The following is a 22680-nucleotide window of genomic DNA, read 5'->3' on the forward strand; positions in this document are numbered from 1 at the left end:
AGTGGACATTGGAGCGGGGAAGAGGAAATAAGATTTTTGATAGTGCTGGAGGAACTAGAGGGCTCAACCACTACTCTGGGACATGAGGCTTTCATTTGACCTCTTCTTTCCTCAGTTTTTATCCATGTCTAAAAAAAGCACAAGGGAAAGCAGGAGGACAGCAACTGAAGCACAGTCCAGGACAGGGACAGAGAGACAAACAAACAGGGGTTTGCCCAAGGCTGCCTGACCCAACCCAACCCAATCCATTGGCCCTCACTCCCAGACCTCACTGTTCCCCAAGCACCCTCTCAAAGCCCCAGCCACATCCCAAATGCTCCATGGAGGGGATCCACAAAGATAAACCACAAGCTCCCTCCCATCCCCTTCGCCATTCCAGGCTCCAAAAAATTCCCCTCATCTCTAATAATTCAACGAGCTTTGTTATGACAGGGCAATGCACTTAATGGAGAGTGAAATTGAAGAAGAATGTGTGGAAGTTGCAGCTTTTATCTCTAAAACAAATAGTGAATTCCTCAGGGCTGCTGCAGCCCCAAACAATGATCAGAGCTGCCGGACCTTTGCAGGTTGCCCTGGTAACTTCCAGGCTTTTTTTGGAGCAGATCCTTGTCAGAAGGAAGAGGTAGTGGCCAAGCCACTTCCAAGAGATGTGGAGTTGGTGTTGGGAGAGCAGTGTGTGCCCAAGTGGCAGAAGATATTCAGGTTGTAGAGGTGTGCTGCACCCAATGGTCATCTTGGGAAATTCCCCGCTGAATCCAGACTGGGACTTCAAGGAGTTTCCCTGCTCCATCTTGAAGGCAGAATTGCTGATCTCTTGTCCAGAAAAATAATGCAATTCACCCCAAATTTCTTTTAGAGGTCTTCCGCTGGTCCTCCACAGCCCACAGACCTCTGCAGGAGTTTTTGGGGAGGATGAACACAAGGGATTTTGGAGCAGGAGTCATCCACTCACTGTGGCCTTGGAAAAAGAATTGTTTGCATTGCTCTCTACACTTTCCTGGGGAGGGGAAGTAGAGAGGGAAGTGCTGAGCTCTGCTCCCTGATATCCAGTGACAGGACATGCTGGAATGGTTCAAAATTGTGTCAGGAGAGGTTCAGAGTGGACATGAGAAATCATTTCTTTACCAAGACGGTGGTTAAACACTGCAATAGGCTCCCTAGCAGGAACGTTGGCAGCTTGCTGAAAAAGAAGTTCCTCACTTTTTCTCTTGGAAAGTTAATCCCAAGAGAATCAGAAATTACACCTGTCTGAGTGGTCAGGTGCAGAGAAAAGTGGAACAAGAGAAGTCTTCAAAATGAGACCACAGCTGAGATCAGGGGATTATTTCAGAACTGAGGGCTGAACCTGGATTTTATAAGCCTTTGTCTAATACCAATAGGATTTTTGTCTCTTCATTCACAGAAGTTCAGAAGAAGACAGCTGGCATTGTGAGCACTGTCCCAGGCTTGGTTCTTGGCTTCCTCGAGACAATTCCTGCTCCTGAGGCAAGCTGCGTTTTGTTTCCTTCTTCTGGGTCAGGTCCATGCTAAGAAACAGACTCCCACGTGATACTTCTGACTCCAAATCTTCTGAAATGCAAACATCAGACCTCAGGTATTTTTGTCTCTTGATGAAAGGAGGGTAGTTTGGCTTTGTTTTATGGTGTTTTTTTTTTTTTGCTTTCCTTCCTGAAATAGCCTCTAGTGATCTTCAACCCAGGAGTCCACAGGCTGTTGCTCACACTGTTACTCACGTCAGAGGTACCAGCCCTTCATCTCCCCCATCTTAACCCCAAATTTGAATTCCAGACATTATTACTTTGTGCCCAGTCGCACAAGGAGATAGGTGACGACATTCGGTAAAATCGGATTACTGGCAAGTTAAATGATCCCAAGCTGGATCTGAGCCCGAGGATTTTCAAGCTGCTCAGGCTTCCCTCGGTCGTTTTCTGTGAGAAGAGGTAAATATTGCCAGGCTGCCTGGAGACGTCAGTCAAATGTTGTGACGAATCTGAACGCGGCCAAGAAGGAATTACAAGGTGCAGAGAAGATAAAACTGTCTTGGGAGATTTATCCCAGCACTGTGAAGCACAAGAGCAACTCCTGCTTTGTTTTCCCTCTCCTTTGTCCAGTTTGCTTCTAAACTGCAGGAGAAAGGGGGTGTCTGCACCCTTTGGGGTATCACAAAAACATTTTGAAATCTCTCCAACAAGGAAATCTTGTGTCATGTGGAGTCTTCCTCCTCCTGAGAGGGTTTCAGCCCAGCTGACTTGCATACCTTGAAACCACTGACTCCTTGTGCTGCTCTTTCACAGCCTTACATAAATATTTGGCTGGAACACACAGACCCAGGTAAATGTGAGCTTGTGTGCAGCCACATCAATGTCAGGATGGAAAAACACACTTGACTCGCTTAAGCCCGTGAGATTTTAAATAATCATAATGTCAATAATAAATTTTAAAGTGAATTCTTATTTTTGGCTCCCACTTCTCAGACGGATTGTGCAGGCCATTCTCCAAAGGGTTTCCCTTCACCTCTGAGACATTCATGTTTGGAGTTGAAAGCAAAAGCCTCTACATAATTTCCTGGCCCTGTGATTTTGGTATTTAGGAAAACCTCCAGAGCTGGGCTACTCATGATAAAGCTCCTGGTTAGCAATGCTGCATATCTTGGGGTATCAAAGACTGTTTCCATCTTTCTGGGAAACACCAATGCCTTTCTGATAATCCCAGAAAATGCCCAGTTTTCAAATGAGGGTTTTTTCCTGACCTTTCCCCCAGCTGATGGTTGGGATGTACTTTATCAGACACCCAGCTTTTGAAGCTAAAAAGTCATGCTAAATATCCCTTTCTTTTTGCCATCAGCTGCTCATGGTTCATAGCCTTGCTCTGACACCCTCAGTAATTATCCCCTTTGCAGCAGAGGCAGATTTGGAGCTGGAGAGGATGGGAAGGCACCTGTAAAGCAACAGGAATAATGGGACACCTTCCTGCTGCCCTCCTGGAAAAGGAGGCTTAGCTCCATGTTTCTGGATCAATCCCTTTTTCCAGGAAGTGGAGTCCATGCTGCTGTTTCAGCCACTGCGGTAATTTTCAGTAGCCAAGGTCTGAGGAAACAAAAGAGTGCTACGTCCAACAAGTCTGTTGAGAACTCACAAAACTCCCTGTGTAAGTGCCAGGGTGCCTTCTGTGATAATTAAGAGACCTACATCCCAAATCAGCAATCTAGAAGGACTTAGATGCTCAGGGGGTGAGGCTCCCTCCTGTTTGTCCCAGGCCAAAGGACAAGCACAGCCCAGATCTGCTGATGGGACCAACTAGACAGAATTCTTCTCCTAACTCTCATTAGCTACAAACATCACACAATAAAACCACATCCAGCCTGACTTTTAAGTGGATTTCAGACTGTTATGTTTTCCTTAGGTTGCTGCCAAGGGAGCTCTGTTCTTATCTGTTATTCCCACAGCCCTCAGTTAGAGAGGAGACCCAACACACCTTGGGGAAATCCCCATCTCCCAGGCAATGAGCCACAGGATATTTTTTTCTGTGTTTTATGGTCACTGCTGCCATAAGCAGAGAGTTTGAGGAGCTCAGCATCACCTCCCTCCTTTCTATCCCAGGGTCTCTGTTCTACTGAAGCAGCCCAGGTTTTTCCCTGGGCTGTCTTGGCTTGGCAGTTAACACCAAAAATTAAGAATGTGTGTGTGTGAATGGGATCTCTTATTAAACATACTCCTCAGGGAGAGAAGGAACTGCCTCTGTGATGCTGGCAGGATTAATAATGTTCACCAACACATTCATTCATTTATTGCAACTCGAGTTTCACAGCTTTTGGGTGCTGTGTAGTGCACAGTTGTAGCAAGAAGAGGTGAGGCTGGGTTGAGGCAGCTAGACAATCTCTCTGCACTGACCCAGAAGTTAAATCAGGACAAGAATCATTTTCTGGGGACAACATGCAATGCAGGGAGGGCTGAGCCAGCAAACCCAAGCATGTCCTCATCTTCTGAAGGTGGCCTGGCAACAAGAATAAAATCCGCCTTTAACTGAAGACATCAAGAAAACTGTATTTGAAAAGTTCTTTTTGGAGTGAAGGTTATCTCTACCACCTCCGGACCCAGGCTGGGAAGGTTCCTGGTTTAGCTGGATCCAGCAGAGCCAAGGGGAGGATCCAGTGCAAAGCCCTGAGCTTATTTTCAGTCTCCTCCCAGCTGCAGTGAGCACTCCTTGCCTGAACACCACAAAACAACTTTCAGTGCCTCAACACCAAACAGTGCCAAGATTTGATCATAATTTTGTCCTTCGTGCTTTGGGGGCGTGGCTTCCTTTGAGACATTCTCAAACAGGTGCAGATCTTTCCCAGAAAACATCCTGTGAAAATGTACCTTCTCAGGGGGGAAGAGGAGGGGTCAGTGCGTGTGTGGTGTATATGCAGAAGGTGATCCCAAATTTATCCTATCTCCAGATGAAAACTCCAAATAAACCCCAGCCCTGCTGAGAATCCCCATATGAACCCAATCTGGCTGAAAATCCTCAAGTAACCCACACCTGGATGTGAATCTGAAATCAAACCCCAAACCCTCATCCAGATAAAAATCCCAAATCCAGCTCCAAATGCTCAACCTGATAAAATTCACACATTTTTGGCCAAGCAGATAGGAATCCAAAAGAGATCCCTAAGAGATCCCTAAGACTTCATCCAAACAGAAATCCTAAATCCTTGTTCGTGCCGGTGGGAATCCAAAATCAATTTACAAACCACCATGCAGATTAAAACTCCTAATCCCCCACAAGTCTTCACCATGATAAAAACCCCAAATCCACCCTCTTCCCGAGTGAAACCCCCCAGTTGAGGGTAGGTTGAAATACCAAATCATCCTCATTCCTCTCATTCCGATAAAAACCCCAAATTCTCCCCAATATCCCAAATCCAGTGAAAACCCAAACCCCCCACAGAGATGGGAATGACAAATCCCCCTCAAATGGCCCACCCTGACAAAAACCCCAAATCTTTACAAAGTCTTCATCCTGATGAATATTCCCAACTCCCTCCATGCAGGCTGGGATCCCCCAAGTCCCCATCCCAATGGAAATCCCAAATCCACTCCTAAATCAAATGTAACCCCCAAATCTCCCCATGTAGTTGAGAATCCCAAATCCCCTCCCCAGATTTCCACAAATCCCCACCTCAATGAAACCCCAAAATCGTCCTCAACCCTCCAACTCTACCAAAAACCCCCCAGATCCCCCCATGAGGTTGAGAATCCCAAATCCCAACCCCCTATCCCCAGCCCAGTGAAATCCTCAAACTTCCCCATGCAGTTGACAACTCCAAATTTCAATTCAAACAAAACCCCTAAACCCTCTCCAATCTCCTAACTCCAAAGAAACCCCCAAATCCCTCTAAACATCCTCTCCAATAAAACCCTTAAACCCCTTTCCAACCTCCCAACTCAAACAAAACCCCCAAATCCCTCCATGAAGTTGAGAACCCCAAATACCAATAAATCCCCTAAATCTTCTCCAACCTCCCAACTCTAATGAAACACTCAAATCCCTCCATGAAGCTGAGAACTCCAAATCTCCCCCAAACCCCCATCCCAATGAAACCCCCCATCCCCTCTGCAGGCACATCCCCTGCTCCTCGCTGTCTGCTCCATCCCCATCCCACCCCCTTCCCCTTCCCCATGCCCTTCCCCTTCTCGTCCCATCCCATCCCCATCCCCATCCACGTCCCCATCCCCATCCCCATCCCATCCCTGTCCCCATGCCCATCCCATCCCCATCCCATCCCATCCCCATCCCATCCCTGTCCCCATGCCCATCCCACCCCACCCCATCCCATCCCATCCCATCCCATCCCATCCCATCCCATCCCATCCCATCCCACCCCATACCCATCCCATGCCCATGTCCATGCCCATGTCCATGCCCATCCCATCCCATCCCATCCCATCCCATCCCATCCCATCCCACCCCATACCCATGCCCATGCCCATGTCCATGCCCATGCCCATGTCCATGTCCATGCCCATCCCATCCCATCCCATCCCATCCCATCCCATCCCATCCCATCCCATCCCATCCCATCCCATCCCATCCCATCCCATCCCATCCCATCCCACGGCGCTCTCTCCCGCCGCTCCGGGGGCGGAGGCGGGGGCGGTCCGGGGCCCTTCTGCGCCTCCCCCGGCAGCGGGAGAAGGGGGGGCCCGTGGCCGGGGCCGGGGCCGGGGGAGGGAGGGCATCTCCCGCCCGCCCCGCCGGGAGAGAGCGCCGGGAGCCGCGCCGGGAGCCGCGCCGAGGCACCATGCGGGCTGCGGGGCTGCTGCTGCTGCTGCTGCTCGGTGAGTGCCGCCCCTGCCTTCCCCTGCCTTCCTCGCCGCTTCCAGCATCCCTCGCCCTCTGGCCGCGCTCCGCTTTGCCCGGTACTATCGGCGAGTTTGGCGGAAAAGCGGCTGCGGGGACGCGGGGCGCCCACCCCGCCGCCTGAATGCGGCTTTATCGCGGCTCTTATCGGAACCCCGGGCACATCCAGCCCTCCGCGGAAGAGCAACTTGGGGCGCGGGAGCCGCAGTGCTGCTTCGTTCTGCGGAGGGACGAGCCCGACCCTGCTGCTCTTCCCTCCGGCATCCCGCTCGGGGCTCCGGGCTCTTTGGGAGGGCGATGTGCGGAGCGCCGAGCTTCTCTCCCAGATTTTTGGGGTCCCATGGAGCGAGGGGGGACTTTGGGCTCGGCGTGGTGGGGCCGTTCTTGCGGCGGTGCAGGTGCTGCACCCCACGGAACGTGAGCCAGAGCTGGCGCGGGAGGAGAGTGGGGAACGCTGCTGGAGACAGCAATTCCCTGGTGGAAGTTGGTGGTGGAGTTGGGAAGAGGTTAAATTAGGGACTCCTGGGGATGTGTCGCGCTGGGGAGGTTTGGGAGTGGGAATAGTTCCTGCGGTAGGGTCGGGGTTCAGGGTGAGGTTCAGGGTGATGGAGTGGGAGCTGTGGGTCTCTGGTGGGGTGTTTTGTTGGCGAGGTGGCCAAAAACCCCACGGAAAAGCAGCAGGGAAAGGAAAGGCACTGATGCTTTCCAGAGTGGATAAAGGTAGGGAGGAGTGGAGCATTTCTTCCATGTAATCAGGGAAGGCGAGTGGGGTGCGAAAATAAAATAAAATAAAATAAAATAAAATAAAATAAAATAAAATAAAATAAAATAAAATAAAATAAAATAAAATAAAATAAAATAAATAAAATAAAATACAAAATCCTGCTCCAACTCATGGCTCCCAGAAGAGCCTCTGCAGAGCTGAATGTGCTTTTATTCAAGGTAACAAAAGCTGGGGGATGCTCCGGAGGTAAAAGCACAAGTGGAGGCAGGGCCCTGGGGATTTAACTCTGGGGTGAATTCCCAGAGGTCTGGCTGAAATCTCTGCCTGCTCCTTTTTTTTTTTTTTCTTTTTCTTTTTTTTTTTTCTTTTTTTTTTCTTTGTTCCTCTTGGGATTCACGGGGTTTGATGGGAGAGCAGGTGTAAACCTCTGTCCCTGATGCCAACATGGGCTTTAAAAGAGATTGCTCTTCCCATTAAAACTCAGGAAGCCCTGAGCATCATTAATTCTGGCATAAAGTAGAAGCTGTTAATGCAATTTTTCCTGTGCTGGCCAGAATTTGGCCGAGTTTAGCTGACTTTGCCTTCTCAGAAGGTTTTGTTCTCTTTTCCAAAATGGGGTGATAAATACACTGAGGCTGGGACAAAACGGGCTCTTAGCTGGGGGATGTTGTGGGGACCTGTTTCCATAACACTCTGAAGTGATCCCATTACACCTTTCCCGAAAATTAATTGATTAAATCCTTCAAAACACTGTTTTCTGCCATTCGTTGCTGCTCTTAGATTTTGAAACAAGCTCCTTAGAGATGCTTTCATGTTGCTCCCTGGGTATTGGAACCAGGATTTTCTTCCTTAGGGGCCAAGATAGACATCCCTATTTGCTGAGTGTTGGGGCTCAGAGTCCCAGCAGTGCTTAACTCCAAGACTGGCATCTGCTGTGATCATCTGAGTTCCTCAAAGCCTAAAATTCATCTTTTTTTCCCCCCCTTCCTCCTTAAATGTGAAGAATCTTGGTTTGTAAGTGAAGCTGTAATATTTTTGGTATCTTAGGAAATAATGATTGGGATGGAGCCTGCATGATTTGCTGTGTTTAATTTGGATGTGAAATGAGATTTAGGGATTTCAGAGCTTGTTTTTGGAAGGTGACAACTTCTGTGTGTGGGGGGCAGAGCAGAGCCAGCCCAAGGTTGCTGAAGTTTTTAAAAGCAGCTCTCTGGGGTACAGCAATTTCCTCTGAAATACTGACTTCCAGGCTTGTACATCCCAATCCCCTGATTCTGCAGAGATCCCCCTTTATGTCCTAGCTTAAATCAGAAGAAAATCAGCCTCAGACAAGGCATATCCAGTGTGTAAAAGAGATGCAGCAAATCTAGCATTTGGCAAAAAACATCTTTAAACTCCGCCAGCCGGGGAGGGGCTCAGAGTTACCCATTACAGCATCTTCATGGGATATTTTATTTTATTTATTCTTTCTCCGCATTGCATCTTGTATTCCCACCGGCGGTCTGATAGCAAAATTGCATCAGGAAGAGACAAACAATACTTTTTATTCTCAGGGGATTCAAAAGAGCCACAGCTCAAACCTGTCCTGGGGGCAAAAAAGGGCAGGAAGGGCTTTTTACCGGAGATCAAGCACCGGGCTCAAAGCAAACCACAGATTGATGGGTTTGAAATCCTTGTTGCCAAAACACCGCTTTTCATTCCCAAAGCTGAGTTCCCAGGCTACCTCCCCGGTACTAAGAGTTCCCTGGTACTGGGAGCTCGTGTTTGCCGATGAGCTGTCAAAGATGTGCGTTTTGAAAAAAAAAAAAAAAAAAAAAATCATTTTATCCATTGAATACTAATCTTGACACGGGCAGGAGGAGGTAACTGGGGCCGTGTACCCAGGAGGAGAAAGAAAATTGTTTAACCAGAGGGTTTTAGAATCAACATCAAAGCAGAGGGACTCTTCTAAGATATTTTGTCTCGGAGGAACTTTGATAAGATTTTTGCAACCTTTTTGCCATTTTAGCGGCGCAAAGCCCTCGATTCCCCGCAGGGACACAGTAACACTGCCCCGGGGGCTGTATGGGAGGCTTAATTAAAGGATTGTTTGTAAATCATTTGGAGATTCATGGATGAAAAGAGCTGGAACTATGCAATATAGTGATTTAATTCCAGGGAGGTGCTCTAAAGGCTTGTGACGAGGGTGATCATTCATGCTGGTGGTGATGGGAGACCGGCTGGAAATATCTGCTCTCAGCGTTTGCAGGGAGGCTGGGGTAGCACTTTGGTTATTATTTTCCCTATGAGCCCTGTGTTTTGTCTCCCCATCTGCACTTCTAAAAGGTCTAAACCCACCAGCATGACTTTTTGGGGACTGAGGGAGGAATTTCCAGCCGGTGAGGATCCCTCTGGCTCTGGCTCTGCTGTGCCCCCATTATCCCGGGGGTTTTTATCACTCTGTGAGAGCAGAGAGGAGCTGTTGGGGTTTAGCTACCCTAAATTTTGCCCCTTTATCCATGATGCTGCTCTTTGCCATGTCCCCAAGGACCCACCACAGCACCCAGAGCCCCCTGAAGCTCTGCAGGGTCGGGGAGGATGGGGTGAGTGGGGTTTAATCCTTACAGGCCGACGCTCTGTGGTGGTGAGGTCCTGCTGTAACATCTGCCTGAGCTGCCCTGTGCTACAGGGGGGCTCAAACCCCAAGCTCAGGTGCCTTCAGCAGCTTCACCTCCAGGTGGTCCAGACAGGATGAAGCCTGTAGCAAGCCCACCTGTGGACGTGCAGGAATTCCTCCCTCCCCACTGCTGAGCTGATGGGGAGTGACACTTGGAGTGCAGGTCGTGCGCCTGAGTGTGCACCTGTGTTGTTCCCAGCCTGACACCACTCCTGCATGACCAGGAACCACCCTCAGCTCTGCCCAGAACAGCACGAGAGGATTTGAACCCTGCAGGAATCTGGGTGGCCCGGTTGGGTCCATTCCCCTTGTGCAGGCATGTGAAATCTCACCAGAGCCTTCACACAGAGCTCCTGCCAGCTTCCTGCTCCACAGCCTGTTTACGTGCTCAGCTTCTTCCACAACTGGCCCATCTCCACCTAAGGATGTTGTTTCTGAATTCTTGCAATGCCTGCCCTTTCCTTCATGGAGAGATCCTGAGCAAACCTTGCTTTTTTTTTCCCCGCCCCACTCTCTAAGCAATGCACGCAGTCATCTGGCATTTGTCATTCTCCAGCTACCTGTGCTCCATCCACTGCCAGCCCCAGGGCTTTCCCAAATATTCCACATTGCAGAGAGCAGTTTCTTTGGGTTTGGAATTGCCAAAGAAATCCATAAAGTCTTTCCCTTGCAGTTTGTGAGGTCACCCTGATTCTCCACTGGAGTCTTGCAGCTCCTTTGGGGATGTGCCACCCATCTCCTCCAAAAACCTCTCTGTCTGCCATTGGGGCTTAATTTTTAAAAAAATCCTTCTTTTTTTCCCCTTGAACTGCCTGGTGGGATGGTGTCCCACACCCCAGAGTGAGGGTGCTTCCTCCAGTGCATCATTATTTGGGAGGTTTGGGGTCAGTTTATCTGAGCTCCATTGGGTTTTAAGTGCCCTAATTATATATTTGTCATAGTGCTGGGCTGAAGCCTTGCAGTGTTTTGCTCTGGGGATCCTTAAGGAACACACAGATCCACTGCAAACAGGCAGCAGGGATGTGCTCTGCCCATATCACAGCTCCAGAGGTGCTCAACCTTTGGGACTATCCAAGAACATTCTATTTTTTATGCTAAAAAAGCCCTGTCTGGGAAGAAACAGATAATCTTCCTTGTCACTCTACAAAAATCATGTAAGACTTTTTTTTCCAGCTATAAACTGAAGAGGTGAAATGCTGTTTAAAGAACTGGCTGTGGTGGAGTTCCTCTCTCTATTTTTCAAGTGTTTGGTGGCAAGACTGTGCAGTGAGCGGTTGGGGATGGCGGGATTCTCTCAGCTGGAACTGCTGTGGCACAAATTGCATCGGGGATTGTTCATAAGTGTGGATGTAATGCTTAAGGACGTGGTTTAGTGGTGGACTTGGCATGTTAGCTTAATGGCTGGACTTAATGTTCCTAGAGGTCATTTCCTACTAATGATGCCATGATTCCACGGGCAGGGACACCTTCCACCATCCCAGGGTGCTCCAAGCCCTGTCCAGCCTGACCTTGGACACTTCCAGGGATCCAGGGGCAGCCACAGCTTCTCTGGGCACCCTGTGCCAGGGCCTCCCCACCCTCAGAATAAACCTGAGGTTCCTTCAAGGTTGACTAAACCTGTTTCAAGTTACCTGCTGGCTTTGAATTGCAAATAATGCTGGAAATAGTCGTTATTGGTGGGAATCCTGGAAAATGCTGATAGTAACTTTTGTGCCTCTGGTGAGTGCAGAGCTCTATGATGGCTTATTTTGGGTGACTTTTTGAGGGTTACATGCCCATATGCACTTGGTTTGAGCTGCTGTGTGTCTTAGAGTCAGCCTTTGGCACTGAATATTGCTGAAATCTGTTGGGAACTAGAAAAATGCCAGGACACCCCAAAGAGAAAAAAAAAAATCCCTCTCTCCTTCAAGAGGTGAAGCAAACCTGCTCGAGCTCCGAAAGCACCAATATCCTTCATTACTCATCTGCCTGTTGGCTCCCAGGTCTTGCTGATGGAAGTTTTCTCACCACCAGATGTGCCTGTTTAGCAAATCTTAGCATCCCTGCAGCTCTGCATGTTGCAGGCACCTTTTCTCCCCAGTAAATAACGTGTGTCTCACGACTCGCTTGGCTGCGGGCCAGGCTCTCTCAGCGGACACTGGTGACAGTTTGGTGACAAAGCACTGCAAGGACACAAGGAGAATTCAAACAACTTATTAAAATCAACTCTGCGTGATGTCTCAGCACCCAGCAGAGAGCAGGAGGGGGAAGGAACGGGAGTGAACCTTTATTTTGGGCAGTGGGAATTCCAGCACTGCTGGAGCATCTACTTTTAGATGTGCATCCAAAACGAGCAGCAGAGGGAAGGGAACAGGCCAGGCTGAGATTTGTCTTTCAGCAAAGCTCCACTTGTGAATAACATCCAAGGTTCTGTGTCTTGGGGCTGGGTGGCAGCAGGAAGGGGATGGGCTCCAGTTTGAACAAACTGGGATGACTGGACTTGAGGAGGAAGGAAAATTGGAAATCACAGTGTGACTCTTCAGCTTTTCCCTCCCACTGAGGGACCCAAGGTAAGGCCATGTAGGTTCAGATATTTAACTAAGGTGTTTAAGGTTGAAGCTGAGTTATCCTTGAATCCAGCTGTGTCTTCTGAAGGCAACTCAGATGTGACTTGGGATGATTTGTCCACTAGAGATACTTGTTTCCATAAATACACCCCAACACGGTTGGATGTTGCACCAAAAATATCCAGGATCTGCCCTTGGAAACACTTATGTTGTGTAATACTGTCTGTATGCTCTCAAAAATGTTAAAAAAAATTGGGGTTGGGATTTGGATGAATTTCTTGCTGATGGAGTGCACCCTAAAGGCTGCAGAATGAACAGGCAAATAAGAAGAACATGGTCCTTGGGTTTAAAAAAATCTGTGCTTGTTGTCAGGTGCAGACAGGTCCTTAGAAATAGGCGGAGATGGGATCTGCCTTAAAAGCTCCTCCAAAACTGAAAAGCTGATATTTTTCTTTCTGAGTCGGTCCCATTTTAGATGTGGCTTTGAGATCTGGTTCATATCCTTATCATCCCGAACAAAAATTGGATTAATCCAGTGGCTTTTTCTCTGTTTCACAGGCTCTGTGTGCAGGGAGCTTTGGTCTTAGGCCACATGGCTGATGAGGGTGGTGAAAGGGGAAGGAAGGTCATTTTGCAGTGGAAGAATAAGGCCTCAGTTATTAATGGCAAAGGCTGAAATTTTCTCTCTCAGCCTTAATTGATTTTGGCAAATTTAACCGGAGGAGGAGGTAGAAATTGGCTTAGAAATTAAGCTCTAATACTTAAATATATATTAGATCTATTGTAGAGGAATGAGGAGACAGCCTTGTTAGACATTTATTCTAAGTGGCTTCTGCTGGGTACAAGCAAAATGAAAAATACCCAATTTCTAACTTGGACAAAGGGGACTAGAAAGGCTCTTAATAAAGGCTTGGAGAAACTCTGTTTGAGAAAGTCTTTCTTTGAAACCTAATAGCAAAGACAACTCTTTTTTTTTTCCCCCTCCTCCCTGGAGTCTAAAGGCAGGAGGGCAAGATAAGACATTCCACCACGTAGGCAAATGAGAAAAAAAAAAGCAAAAAAAAAAAGGGAAAAGTTTAAATGATACTGCTGCAGGCTGTGGAAAGTGGAGGGCTCTCAGGGTGACTGTTATGTGCTGCTTATCAAAATACTGTGAGCCCTGACTGTGAGAAAAAGCAGAGTAGTTAAAGAGATGCTCTGTGCCAGCATGGATCTCGTTAGCAGTGGTTATACTGAAACAACATCAAGTAATCAAGGTCCTCAAAATATATTTCTATTATTTATATTTATATTTATATCTATATCCATATCTATATCCATATCTATATCCATAGCTATATCCATAGCTATATCCATAGCTATATCTATATCTATATCCACATTAAATAAGCAATAAAGTTGTCCTCATTGGACATTTCTAATTTACCAAGCAGCAGAAGAAATGTTTAAAGCACAGGTAAAGGGAAGCAAGTTTTCTGCCACGCACTGAGTCAGTTATTAAGGAGCAGCCTCCAAGCAGGTTGTGATTTGCAGAACTCCAAATCAGTATTCTCATCATGCGTTTTTTTACAGCCATCACTCTCTGCTGGCGACCTGGTTCGGTTTTGGAGCCTGAAGGAATAAAAACAACAAATAAACAAACAAGAATTTGTTCCTGTGGGTTTCTCTTGGCAAAGCGGAGAAAGTAGCAACATGCAGTAAAAACAGAAAACAGCCTCCTCCTGTTTTATTTTCTTTTTTGTTGCTTTTTTTCCTTCTAATATTGGTCTCATTTTCAGATGGATCAGCACCCTGATCTGGTTTGACACAATGCTAAGAAGTGTTTGTGCTCTCCTCTGCCTCCTTCTAAGGGCACATAAGTTTGTACCAAAGCACAGCATTGCCATAAACACCCCAAAATCCTGTGTGGTGACAAAAAGCTGTGATACCTGTGCTGCAAATGGGAGGAACCAGCAATTCTGAGGCTTCCAGAAATCTTGATCCAACTGAGATCCAAACCAGGACAAAATATAAGCAAAACAGGACAGGGCATCGTGTCAGCTGTGAAAACAGAAACCAAAATTCACAGCCTTGAGCCTGAATTTCAAGTGTGCAGGAGTTAATCTCCCCATCACCTCCACTTTCCCAAGCCTCAGGATCATTCCCATACCAAAAAGCCAAGGGGAGATGCTGATCTCTTTGACATAAGGAATATTTTTCCTGTCCTGTACAGTGCATGGAATGCTGCAGAAAAAGAAAGTTTAGAGATTAATGCAACACCCTGTTATAGACAATTGTTTTGTTTCCTTAAAATTTTCCCAGATGGCTAAAAAAAGCCCCCAAGGCTCTCAGTCCATGTGATTTTGTGGGCTTCTAAGACAGTTTCTGCCAACAAATGGCACCAATAAATCCCCATTAACCACATTCAACAGGAGAATGATCTTTTTTTCTCATTAAAGCCTCACAAAGGGTTCAAAACCTCATTTTATGGCAGGGTGCTTTGATTTAAATTGATGTGGCTTAAATTATGAATTTTAATCATGACTTAAAGTACAGAAGGAGAAAGTCATAATTTGAATGGTTTGATTTTTATCATGTTTTTCATTTACAATTCATAGCTATATCCCTTAAGCAGGGTTGATTCTCCTCATTGTAAAACTTGGAGATTTACAGCCCACTCTTGCCTTTCAACTGTGTTTTCTAACTAGGCTGGCACACTCTGAACATATTTGTTGGAGGAATTTTATAGCCTGAAACCTCTCTATTTTGATTTCTAATTTATGCATCTCTGGAGTTGTCCTCGGTAATGACGAATAAAACTAATTTAGGGTTTATTGGTGGAAATCACTCTTTGCTTGTCGAGGGAATTTCTGTTAAACTGACAAATGCAAAAGAGCATTTACAATTCCTTTAAAATACATCAGATAACCGAGGACATGGGTGCCTTCTGCAATAAACTTTTCAACAAAGTTTTCAGTTTAGTGCTAAGCAATTCACTGAGCAAATCTCCAGCGTCAATCTGTGATGGAGTTAGTGACTGAAATGAATTATTCTGTCTCTCGAGGATTTCAAATTAACAGGAGTCATTCTTTTAAAATTCACTTTTACTGCTTAAAATGGGAGAGGAAACAATTTTATTTTTCGGCTGCCACCTTCCAGTTGTTTTTGCAGCTTGGAACTAACTGTTGGTGGAGCAGCTGAATGTGTCTCTCCTTGATCTGCAGAGGGAATTTCAATGGATAGCTGAGGTTTATGCACATAATTTTGACTCTCTAACTGACTATCCCATGCTGAATGTCTGGATACCCTGGACATCTGCCCATAGTATAGACAGAAAGCAATTAAAGAGAAGCAAAAATTCCTTCCTTTAATTGACTGCCCAGTTTTTGTCTCACATCCAAATCCAGCCCCACTTACTGTTGGAAAAGCTGAGTTCCCCAAATGCCATGGATGTCCTGGTTGGGTTTAGTCTCACTGCAATATGTTTAATTTTCTTTTCTGATGCTAGATGATAAAATCTGGTCTCCCAAAAATTAGGAGGAGATTTTGCCTTGATGGATTGTGGCCCGTTCCCCTCATCCACCCTGTTCTGATGTGTCCCTTGCTGGTCCAATATGAGAGCATTTTCCCCCGCTAGCTTGGCAAACAAAACTTTGCTGTTTAAGGCCACAGTCACAGACAGGAGAAAAAGAAGGAAAATAAAATAATCCTGAGGTGATTGTGATTGCCACTCCTGTCATCACTGCTTTGTAGAAAGCCATTCCAGTGGGAGGGCACATCTGCTTCTGCAGCCACACATCAGTTTAGGCTGATAAAGTTCTCTGGGAAGCTGCAGTTTGACGCAGTTCAAGGTGGAGGATGCACTAACAGACCCTGGGAAGGTTCCTGCAGCCCTCACTCTGCATTTCCTTAGTCCAAATCCCTCTCAGGCTCTTGGGAGGAGCAGCATCTCACAATGGCCATGCACCTGAGTTCTTCCATGGTGAGTGGTTATCAGAACCTGGTCTGTAATTCACCATCTCACCCCCAAACATTGTTTTCTGGGGAGTTTCCCGGCCAGGAGAAGGTCAGTAGCGGATGGGGTGGTGTTGAGCAATTCCTAATGAGGACAAGGATGGGCAGTACCACCCCCACTGTCGTCTTCCCAGTGAAGGCCAAAACCTGACACCCATCACTGTCCACGCTCCCCATTCCAGGCTTCTCCAAATCACAGCTTCAGTTGCTGGGGGTGTTTTAAGGCAAGGGGAGTTGCAGTTGCAGTTTGGCAAGGGGAAAAGCTTTTATTCTGGCAAAGGAAGTGGCTGAAGCAGGGTGGAGTGGCTGGAGGGTGGTGAACAGTAAAAATGTGAGGTTGGGTTGGTGGCAAGAGAAGTGAGGGATGTCACGATCGGTGTGTGTATTTATGAATGCCCTTTACAGAGGGCTGGGGAGGGAAACGCAGGAGTCCAGACTGATGGGTTGAGAAATGAAAAAGCTGATTTTCTGCTTTTAAAAAATCCACCTGTTCATGTGCTCCTGTTACTGCATCTGGTCACAGGTAGCTGATAGCTGCAACGGGTAAAATTTTGGGCATTTAAAGGAGTTTGACTGTCAAAGGAAAACCCCAAGGGGAGCAGTGCTCTTCCTCCCTGATCATGTTAGAAATTAAAATTACAGCATTTTGTCAGCATCCTTGATGGAAGCAAAGTGACCCGTCCCCACCAGCAGCTCCTGTTCCTTCAAGAGTCTCTGCGCTTAATCCCTGGCTGGCACAGAGGCTTTCAGCATTGCAGGACATGCCATGGACAATTGGACAGGCCTCTGGATCGAAGCAGAGTCCAGCACGATGGTCACTGGTGAGAAATTCTTGTGAGTGATGTGGAGAGTGGGTTATTTTGGACCAGACCCAAAGCCAAGCTTTGGAGTTGTCCCACTGCGTGCGACTCTGTGTATCTCCACTGTGCTCTCACACGGAAAAATCCCACTGCCAATCCCGATAAAATACTGCAAGGGGGAAAGAAAGAAAAGAAAAAAAGGTCAGGAAACCACCAAAAGAATCTGCAAGTGCCTTGGGGGTTTGTTGGGGAACACTGTGGGGACAGCCGTGCTGAAGGAATGCCGGCTATTTTGGGGCAGTGTTTGTGCTTGAGCGGCTGGAGGAGGAGGAGGAGGAGGAGGGTTGCAGCTCCACGCTTTGTCTGCCGTGAGAGCCTTTCGCTTGTCTGGCAGGACGGCTCCAATCTGATTAGGAGGAGGCTTGATTAGGAGGGGGCTGGCTCGGGGAGCAGCAGCGATGTGGGGATGGATGCAAAGCTGCTTTCCCTGGGAGCAGCAGTCCGGGGGATGCCCTGAGCCCAGCTGGCCTTTTAGGGAGGGTTCCCTTCTAATCCAGCTCAGAAGCAGTTTTGGGGCAGGGGTTTATCTCTGTCTTGGCTGGTCAGATTGGTACCCTGAGGTGCTGGGAGAGGAGTGTTGATAAAGTGGCTGGATGAAGAGGAGCAGAACAAGGAAGCCGCTGTAGGGGAACTGCCTTTGAAGCTGGATTTTGAAGAGTGCTTTTGGGGTCCCACTTTATTCATTCATTTATTTATTCATTTTGTCCTGTCCTGAAGGCTGACAAGGGGAAGGGTAAGAAAAGTGCAACCCATGAGCTGTTCCTGCAAGCATTTCAACTCAGTCATAGCAGAGGCACTCACCCCACAGAGGGACAGGAGAGACAAGAGGCAGTGAGATTTTGTCTCTGCTCAAATCTGACAAGATCAGGTGTTCACAGCCTGTGTCTGAAGAAATTAGAAGCATTCCTGCCTCAGGAATTTATTTCTTAGAAGATTTTTTTAGAAAGGAAATAGAGGAAATATTGGAGGAAATATTTATTAGAATTTATTTCTGAGACCCTCAGATCTCTCAGCCCCTGTTTTAGGCACCAAGACTATTCTTTGCTGAGATGGAAAGTTTTGCCTGTGGGCGGATTTCCCATTCTTCTCCTCACAAAAGACAAGAAATGGCTTGTTGCAGGAGTCTGGTGCCACCTGTATCCCTCAGGACTACCCAGAGTCAGAGCTGCAAAATTTCCCAGTCTGTTCAAGCTAAGGTTGTTGCCATGAAACTGCCTGGCGTGGGGAAAGGAGGAGCCCTCTGCTTGATAATCTGGATTAAGAATAAGGAATTTGTTCTGTTGTAATAAGGATCAGCTTTTGCATCTGCTTGGATTTGGATTTGAGCCATCTTCCCAGGGGTGAGCGCCTAACATCCAAATGTCCTGATGCTGTAGCTCATCTCCATCACAGGTTTGGGCTGCCCTTCAAGCATCAGGGGTGTTTGCAAGAAGGAGATTTGCTCCACATCTTGCTTTCCTCCAACACTGCTTCCGCTTCTGTTTGGGAGAGCTGATTTGAATCCTGCAGCACAGGACTTGGACATCTGCTGCATCAACCTCAGTGCCAAAATGCAGTGCCTGGATCCCAGCACTGGCCTATTTATTTGGCTACTCTGCTGTGCAGAAACTTCCTGGGCCAAGGATCTGGTGCTGTCGATTTGCATCATTTGAGCATTTCAGCCTCTCCTCAGTGACACTGTGGCCCACATTGAGAGGTCTGGGTACTGGGAAGGGGCTGGTGATGGAGAAGCAGAGCAATTCCAGGCCAGGTTGAGTGGAGCTCTGGTCCCGTGGGAGGTGTCTCTGCCCATGGCAGGAGGGCTGGAATGAGATGATCTTGAAGGTCCCTTCCAACCCAAAGCATTCTGTGATTTTGTGATGATTCTGTGCCAGCCACCAGGGGTAGGAGCATGCCTGCACCACTGAGTAGTGTCTGCAGTGCACAGGCTTGCAAGGTATTAATTATTTAAAGCAATCTGTTGCTAAGAAGTCAAAGCAAACAACAATCAATTAGAGAGAATTATCAATGAGCATTGCTAGAAATTGTCATTTGCTTTCGATGGCTCAGCTCTTTCTTGCCTCCATGGTCAGCAGGCTCAGGGCTTGATTTCTAAGTGGTGTCCAGCAGCATTTTATCCAATTATAATTTCCAGAGATGTCAGGATGAGATGAGGCTCAGAGCAGTGAGAGGGTATATTTGCACAGCTGACTGTGCTTCTCCAAATGAACATTTGAAATTTGTGTGGGGATTTTTCAGCTGTCTCTTCAGCCTAGCTGTAATCAGGGATGCTGTTTTCAGGTAGTTTTGGCAGCAAAGCCCTGCTTTGATTTGGCCAGGGATCACTTGCAAACATGCCAGGAATGTTCATGTAGCTGCAGCCTTCTCCAGAGCAGGGGCTGCATCTCCACTGCCCAGCTCCAGGATTACAACCAGTAGCACCCACTGAATCCCAGTTCAGTATTCTCTCTCTCTCCTCTGCTCTGCTGGTGGCTTTCTGTGGGTCCCATCATGTCCCTGCCCTCTCCTCCCATCTCCAACCCCACCATGATTCCAGCTCAGCTTCCTAAAGGAAATGCCCAGGCTGACATCTCAGAGTTTCCCAAAGCAGGACCTGGTGTCTGTCACCCCAGGAGCAGAGGAATTGGGATATTATCACCAAGCCCAGCCCCACAGCTCCCTCCTGTACCCAGAGCTGCCACTCACCTCTGTGGATCCCCTCCAAGGTGGGAACTCAGCCTGGTATTTGCAGACCTGATGGCCTCTCTCAGGAGAAAGAGGAGGATGATTAGCAGCAGGGAGGGGATGCAGCTCCTTCTTCCTTCCTGCTTCCTTTGCACCCTTCCCTTGCCCTGCCATGGCCTTCCCTGCAGCACAGCCTCCAGGCACTGCCCTGGAGAGAAGGATTTGTTGGCAGGGAGATGTTTTGGTGGCAGAGAGATGCCAGCAAAGCCCTGAGCTCAACAGGTGACATGGACAGGGTCTGTTCCATCCAGACCACCCTGGGTGTAGGTTCTGTAAGCTTTGCTTTCCTCTAGATACCATTTAGGTTTTTCCTCCCCGACCAGCAAATCTCTTTGTGCTCAAGCTCACTACCTGTCCAGGGAGTTTTTGTGGAGCTGAGTATGACCCTTGTTGTGTGCTGGTTTTTTTTTTTTTTTCCAAATATTACTTTTTTTTTTTTTTTCTGGAGTTTCTCAGCATGCAAGCACGCCATTGGAACCTACTGAGTGCCAAGCGTTGTGTCCCCAACCCAGTGACATCCCACAACTTCCCATGCTCTTCTGCTCAGCTGTAACCACGCAGGAATCTCACTCCTTGCTGGGCTGCTGGGTGGACAACATTGTTCCCCTATTGAGTCATTAACAATGAGGTCATTGGGCTGGAAAGACAATGTCATTCAGCAGCCAAGAACCCAGCTGGCTGGTCCCGGTTGTGTCTCATCTCCTATGACAAAGCCACTTTTAATTGACTAATTAAAGCTTTTGCAGGCTCCATCTTGGAAGGGATGACCAAAATAGACATTGTTCTTTGTCAGCATTAAGTCAGGCCAGTTGGCTGATTAAGAAGCAAGACCTTTCTTTCTTCTCCACTTTGCCACTTGCTGTGCAGGCCTCAATTCCTGGTCCTGGCAATGGGAAAACCTCCTCAGAGATATCCCACCATGTGTTGCAGAGCAAACTGAATGAGGCCCCAAGGACCTCAAGAAAGCTCACCCAAAGCCCACTCAAGACACTTTGGAATAACCTCTCTGTGTTACCATCACACCTTTTGTTGGACACTTGATATTTTGCGTTCCCAGCTCCTGCAGGAGTTTGATATTGCACCTAAACTGATGGCATTGGGGTGCTTCCGTACACTGTAGGCCTTACAAGGACAATTTGATCCACTGGCTGCAGGCCAAGGGCGTTTTTCTACCCATTTCTGGGCCATCTTTCCCTTTACGTACTTTTTGGGTGGTGTGGTGCAGGTGGAAAGAGGAGACATGTCCAAGCACCGGCAAGAGATGTGCCGACAGTAAATCCCTGCTTCCCTCAGCTGAGTGCTCCTGCACTGCCGGGACCCTCACCACTCTCTGAATGAAGATGTTTTGAGCCCTGAGACCAGTGGGCACTCCGCTCTTGATTTTTCTTGCTCTCATTGCCACTCTGAGTAATATCATCTCAAAACCAGCAAATAAATGTGCCCCGAGGGACTCCACAGGACAAAGGCTGTTTAGTGCAGCCACCTTGCCGTTTCTATCAAACCCTCAGGGTTTTCTCTGCCTGTAGTGTGATTGTCTCAAATCAGATTTATCTCCTTTCTGTGCTGCCCAGGCCCAGCTGAGCAGGAACGCTGGGTGTGTGTTTACCAGGGCCGGTGTCCCAGCCCTAAAGCACAGCAGCCGCTTCTTTTGAAGAACACACAAAGCAAGGAAGAGGAGCAATTGTTTGGGAGGAAGTTGAACCATAATGTGATAGACTCCCATGGGATTTACTATTAGTAATTATTTGTATTGCTCTGGCACCTCACCAAGGTTGGGGCCCCGGTTAGAAAGGTGCTGGATCAGCCTGTAAATGAAGTCTGCTCCTCTGTCCAAAATCTGCCCAATCTTGCAGGTAGGGATGGGGAAACTGAGGCAGGGAGAGGCTGACAAGTGTAACGAGGGTTGTTTTAGAGAGTTGTGGCTGAGCAAGGAGGTGAGCCAGCACACACTGCTTACAGGAGCATCCTTCCTCTCTGGGGGTAAATCCTAGAGCATGGAATTGCAAAATGGTTTGGGTGGGAAGGGACTTTAAAGACCATCTCGTTCTACCCCCCTGCCACAGGCAGGAATACCTTCCTCTGGACCAAGTTGCTCAAATCACATCCAACCTGGCCTTGGACACTTTCTCTACTTGTGATGCTTCCAGTTCCACCTAAAAGGCCATTGGGTAACAAATATACTCTGCTGGAGGGTCATGCCCTGGGACAACACTGGAAAAGGTAGTTTCATGCTGTTTGTGCCTCTAATACGTGATTTCTGTGATCTTGTTTATTATTTTAAGGAGGGGAGGAATAGGAAGTATCAAAGAATGCAAGTGCTTCAAATGGAAGCTGAGTCCCAGTGCTCCTGAAAAATAAAATAAACAAACAAACAACAAAACAAAAAGATGAGATAGGTTTCTTTTTCTGTAAAATGGACCGTTTCAGGGGAGTTAAATAATGAGACAATTACAAATTTGCCAACAATAGAAGCTGATCAGATTACACGGGCCTGTAAAGCCAGATCGTCAGTGGAGCCTTTTGGTGGGAAAGAAACTCAGTGCCAGACAGTCTTTAAATAGTTTTGAATAAGAGGGAGGGCTGGCTGTGTCCTTCCCTTCCGAGGCTCTCCCCACCTAAAGAATAGCACCGAGCCTCCTGCCAAGTCCAGTGTGTCCAGTCCGTGCCCAAAGGCTCCACTCACAGGCCCAGCTATATAAATATATGTAGGTGCTCATGCATGCACGTGTGTATATATAGAGCTTCCCAATTATCTGGGAAGACCCCACCCTGAGGGAGGTGTGGGTGTGGAACGGGAGGAAAAAAATAAAAAAGAGGTGGGACCCAAAATAG

The 22680-nt window shown here is 47.6% G+C and overlaps 1 protein-coding gene across 2 annotated transcripts in view; it reads left to right on the forward strand.

The window, feature by feature from the left end:
• The first annotated feature begins 6194 nt into the window (after nucleotides 1-6194).
• The window catches only part of PODXL (podocalyxin like), a 44504-nt gene continuing 28018 nt past the window's right edge, over nucleotides 6195-22680 (forward strand). For both annotated transcript variants that reach the window (XM_066182661.1, XM_066182662.1), the window contains exon 1: nucleotides 6195-6323. In XM_066182661.1, coding sequence (XP_066038758.1) covers nucleotides 6287-6323 — 37 coding nt within the window. In that variant the 5' untranslated portion in view covers nucleotides 6195-6286. The remainder of the gene's footprint in view (nucleotides 6324-22680) is intronic.

This window comes from Chamaea fasciata, unplaced genomic scaffold (assembly GCF_029207755.1).
Source record: "Chamaea fasciata isolate MVZ Bird 193981 ecotype frontalis unplaced genomic scaffold, bChaFas1.0.hap1 SCAF_5, whole genome shotgun sequence".
In the NCBI taxonomy this organism is placed as follows: Eukaryota; Metazoa; Chordata; class Aves; order Passeriformes; family Sylviidae; genus Chamaea; species Chamaea fasciata.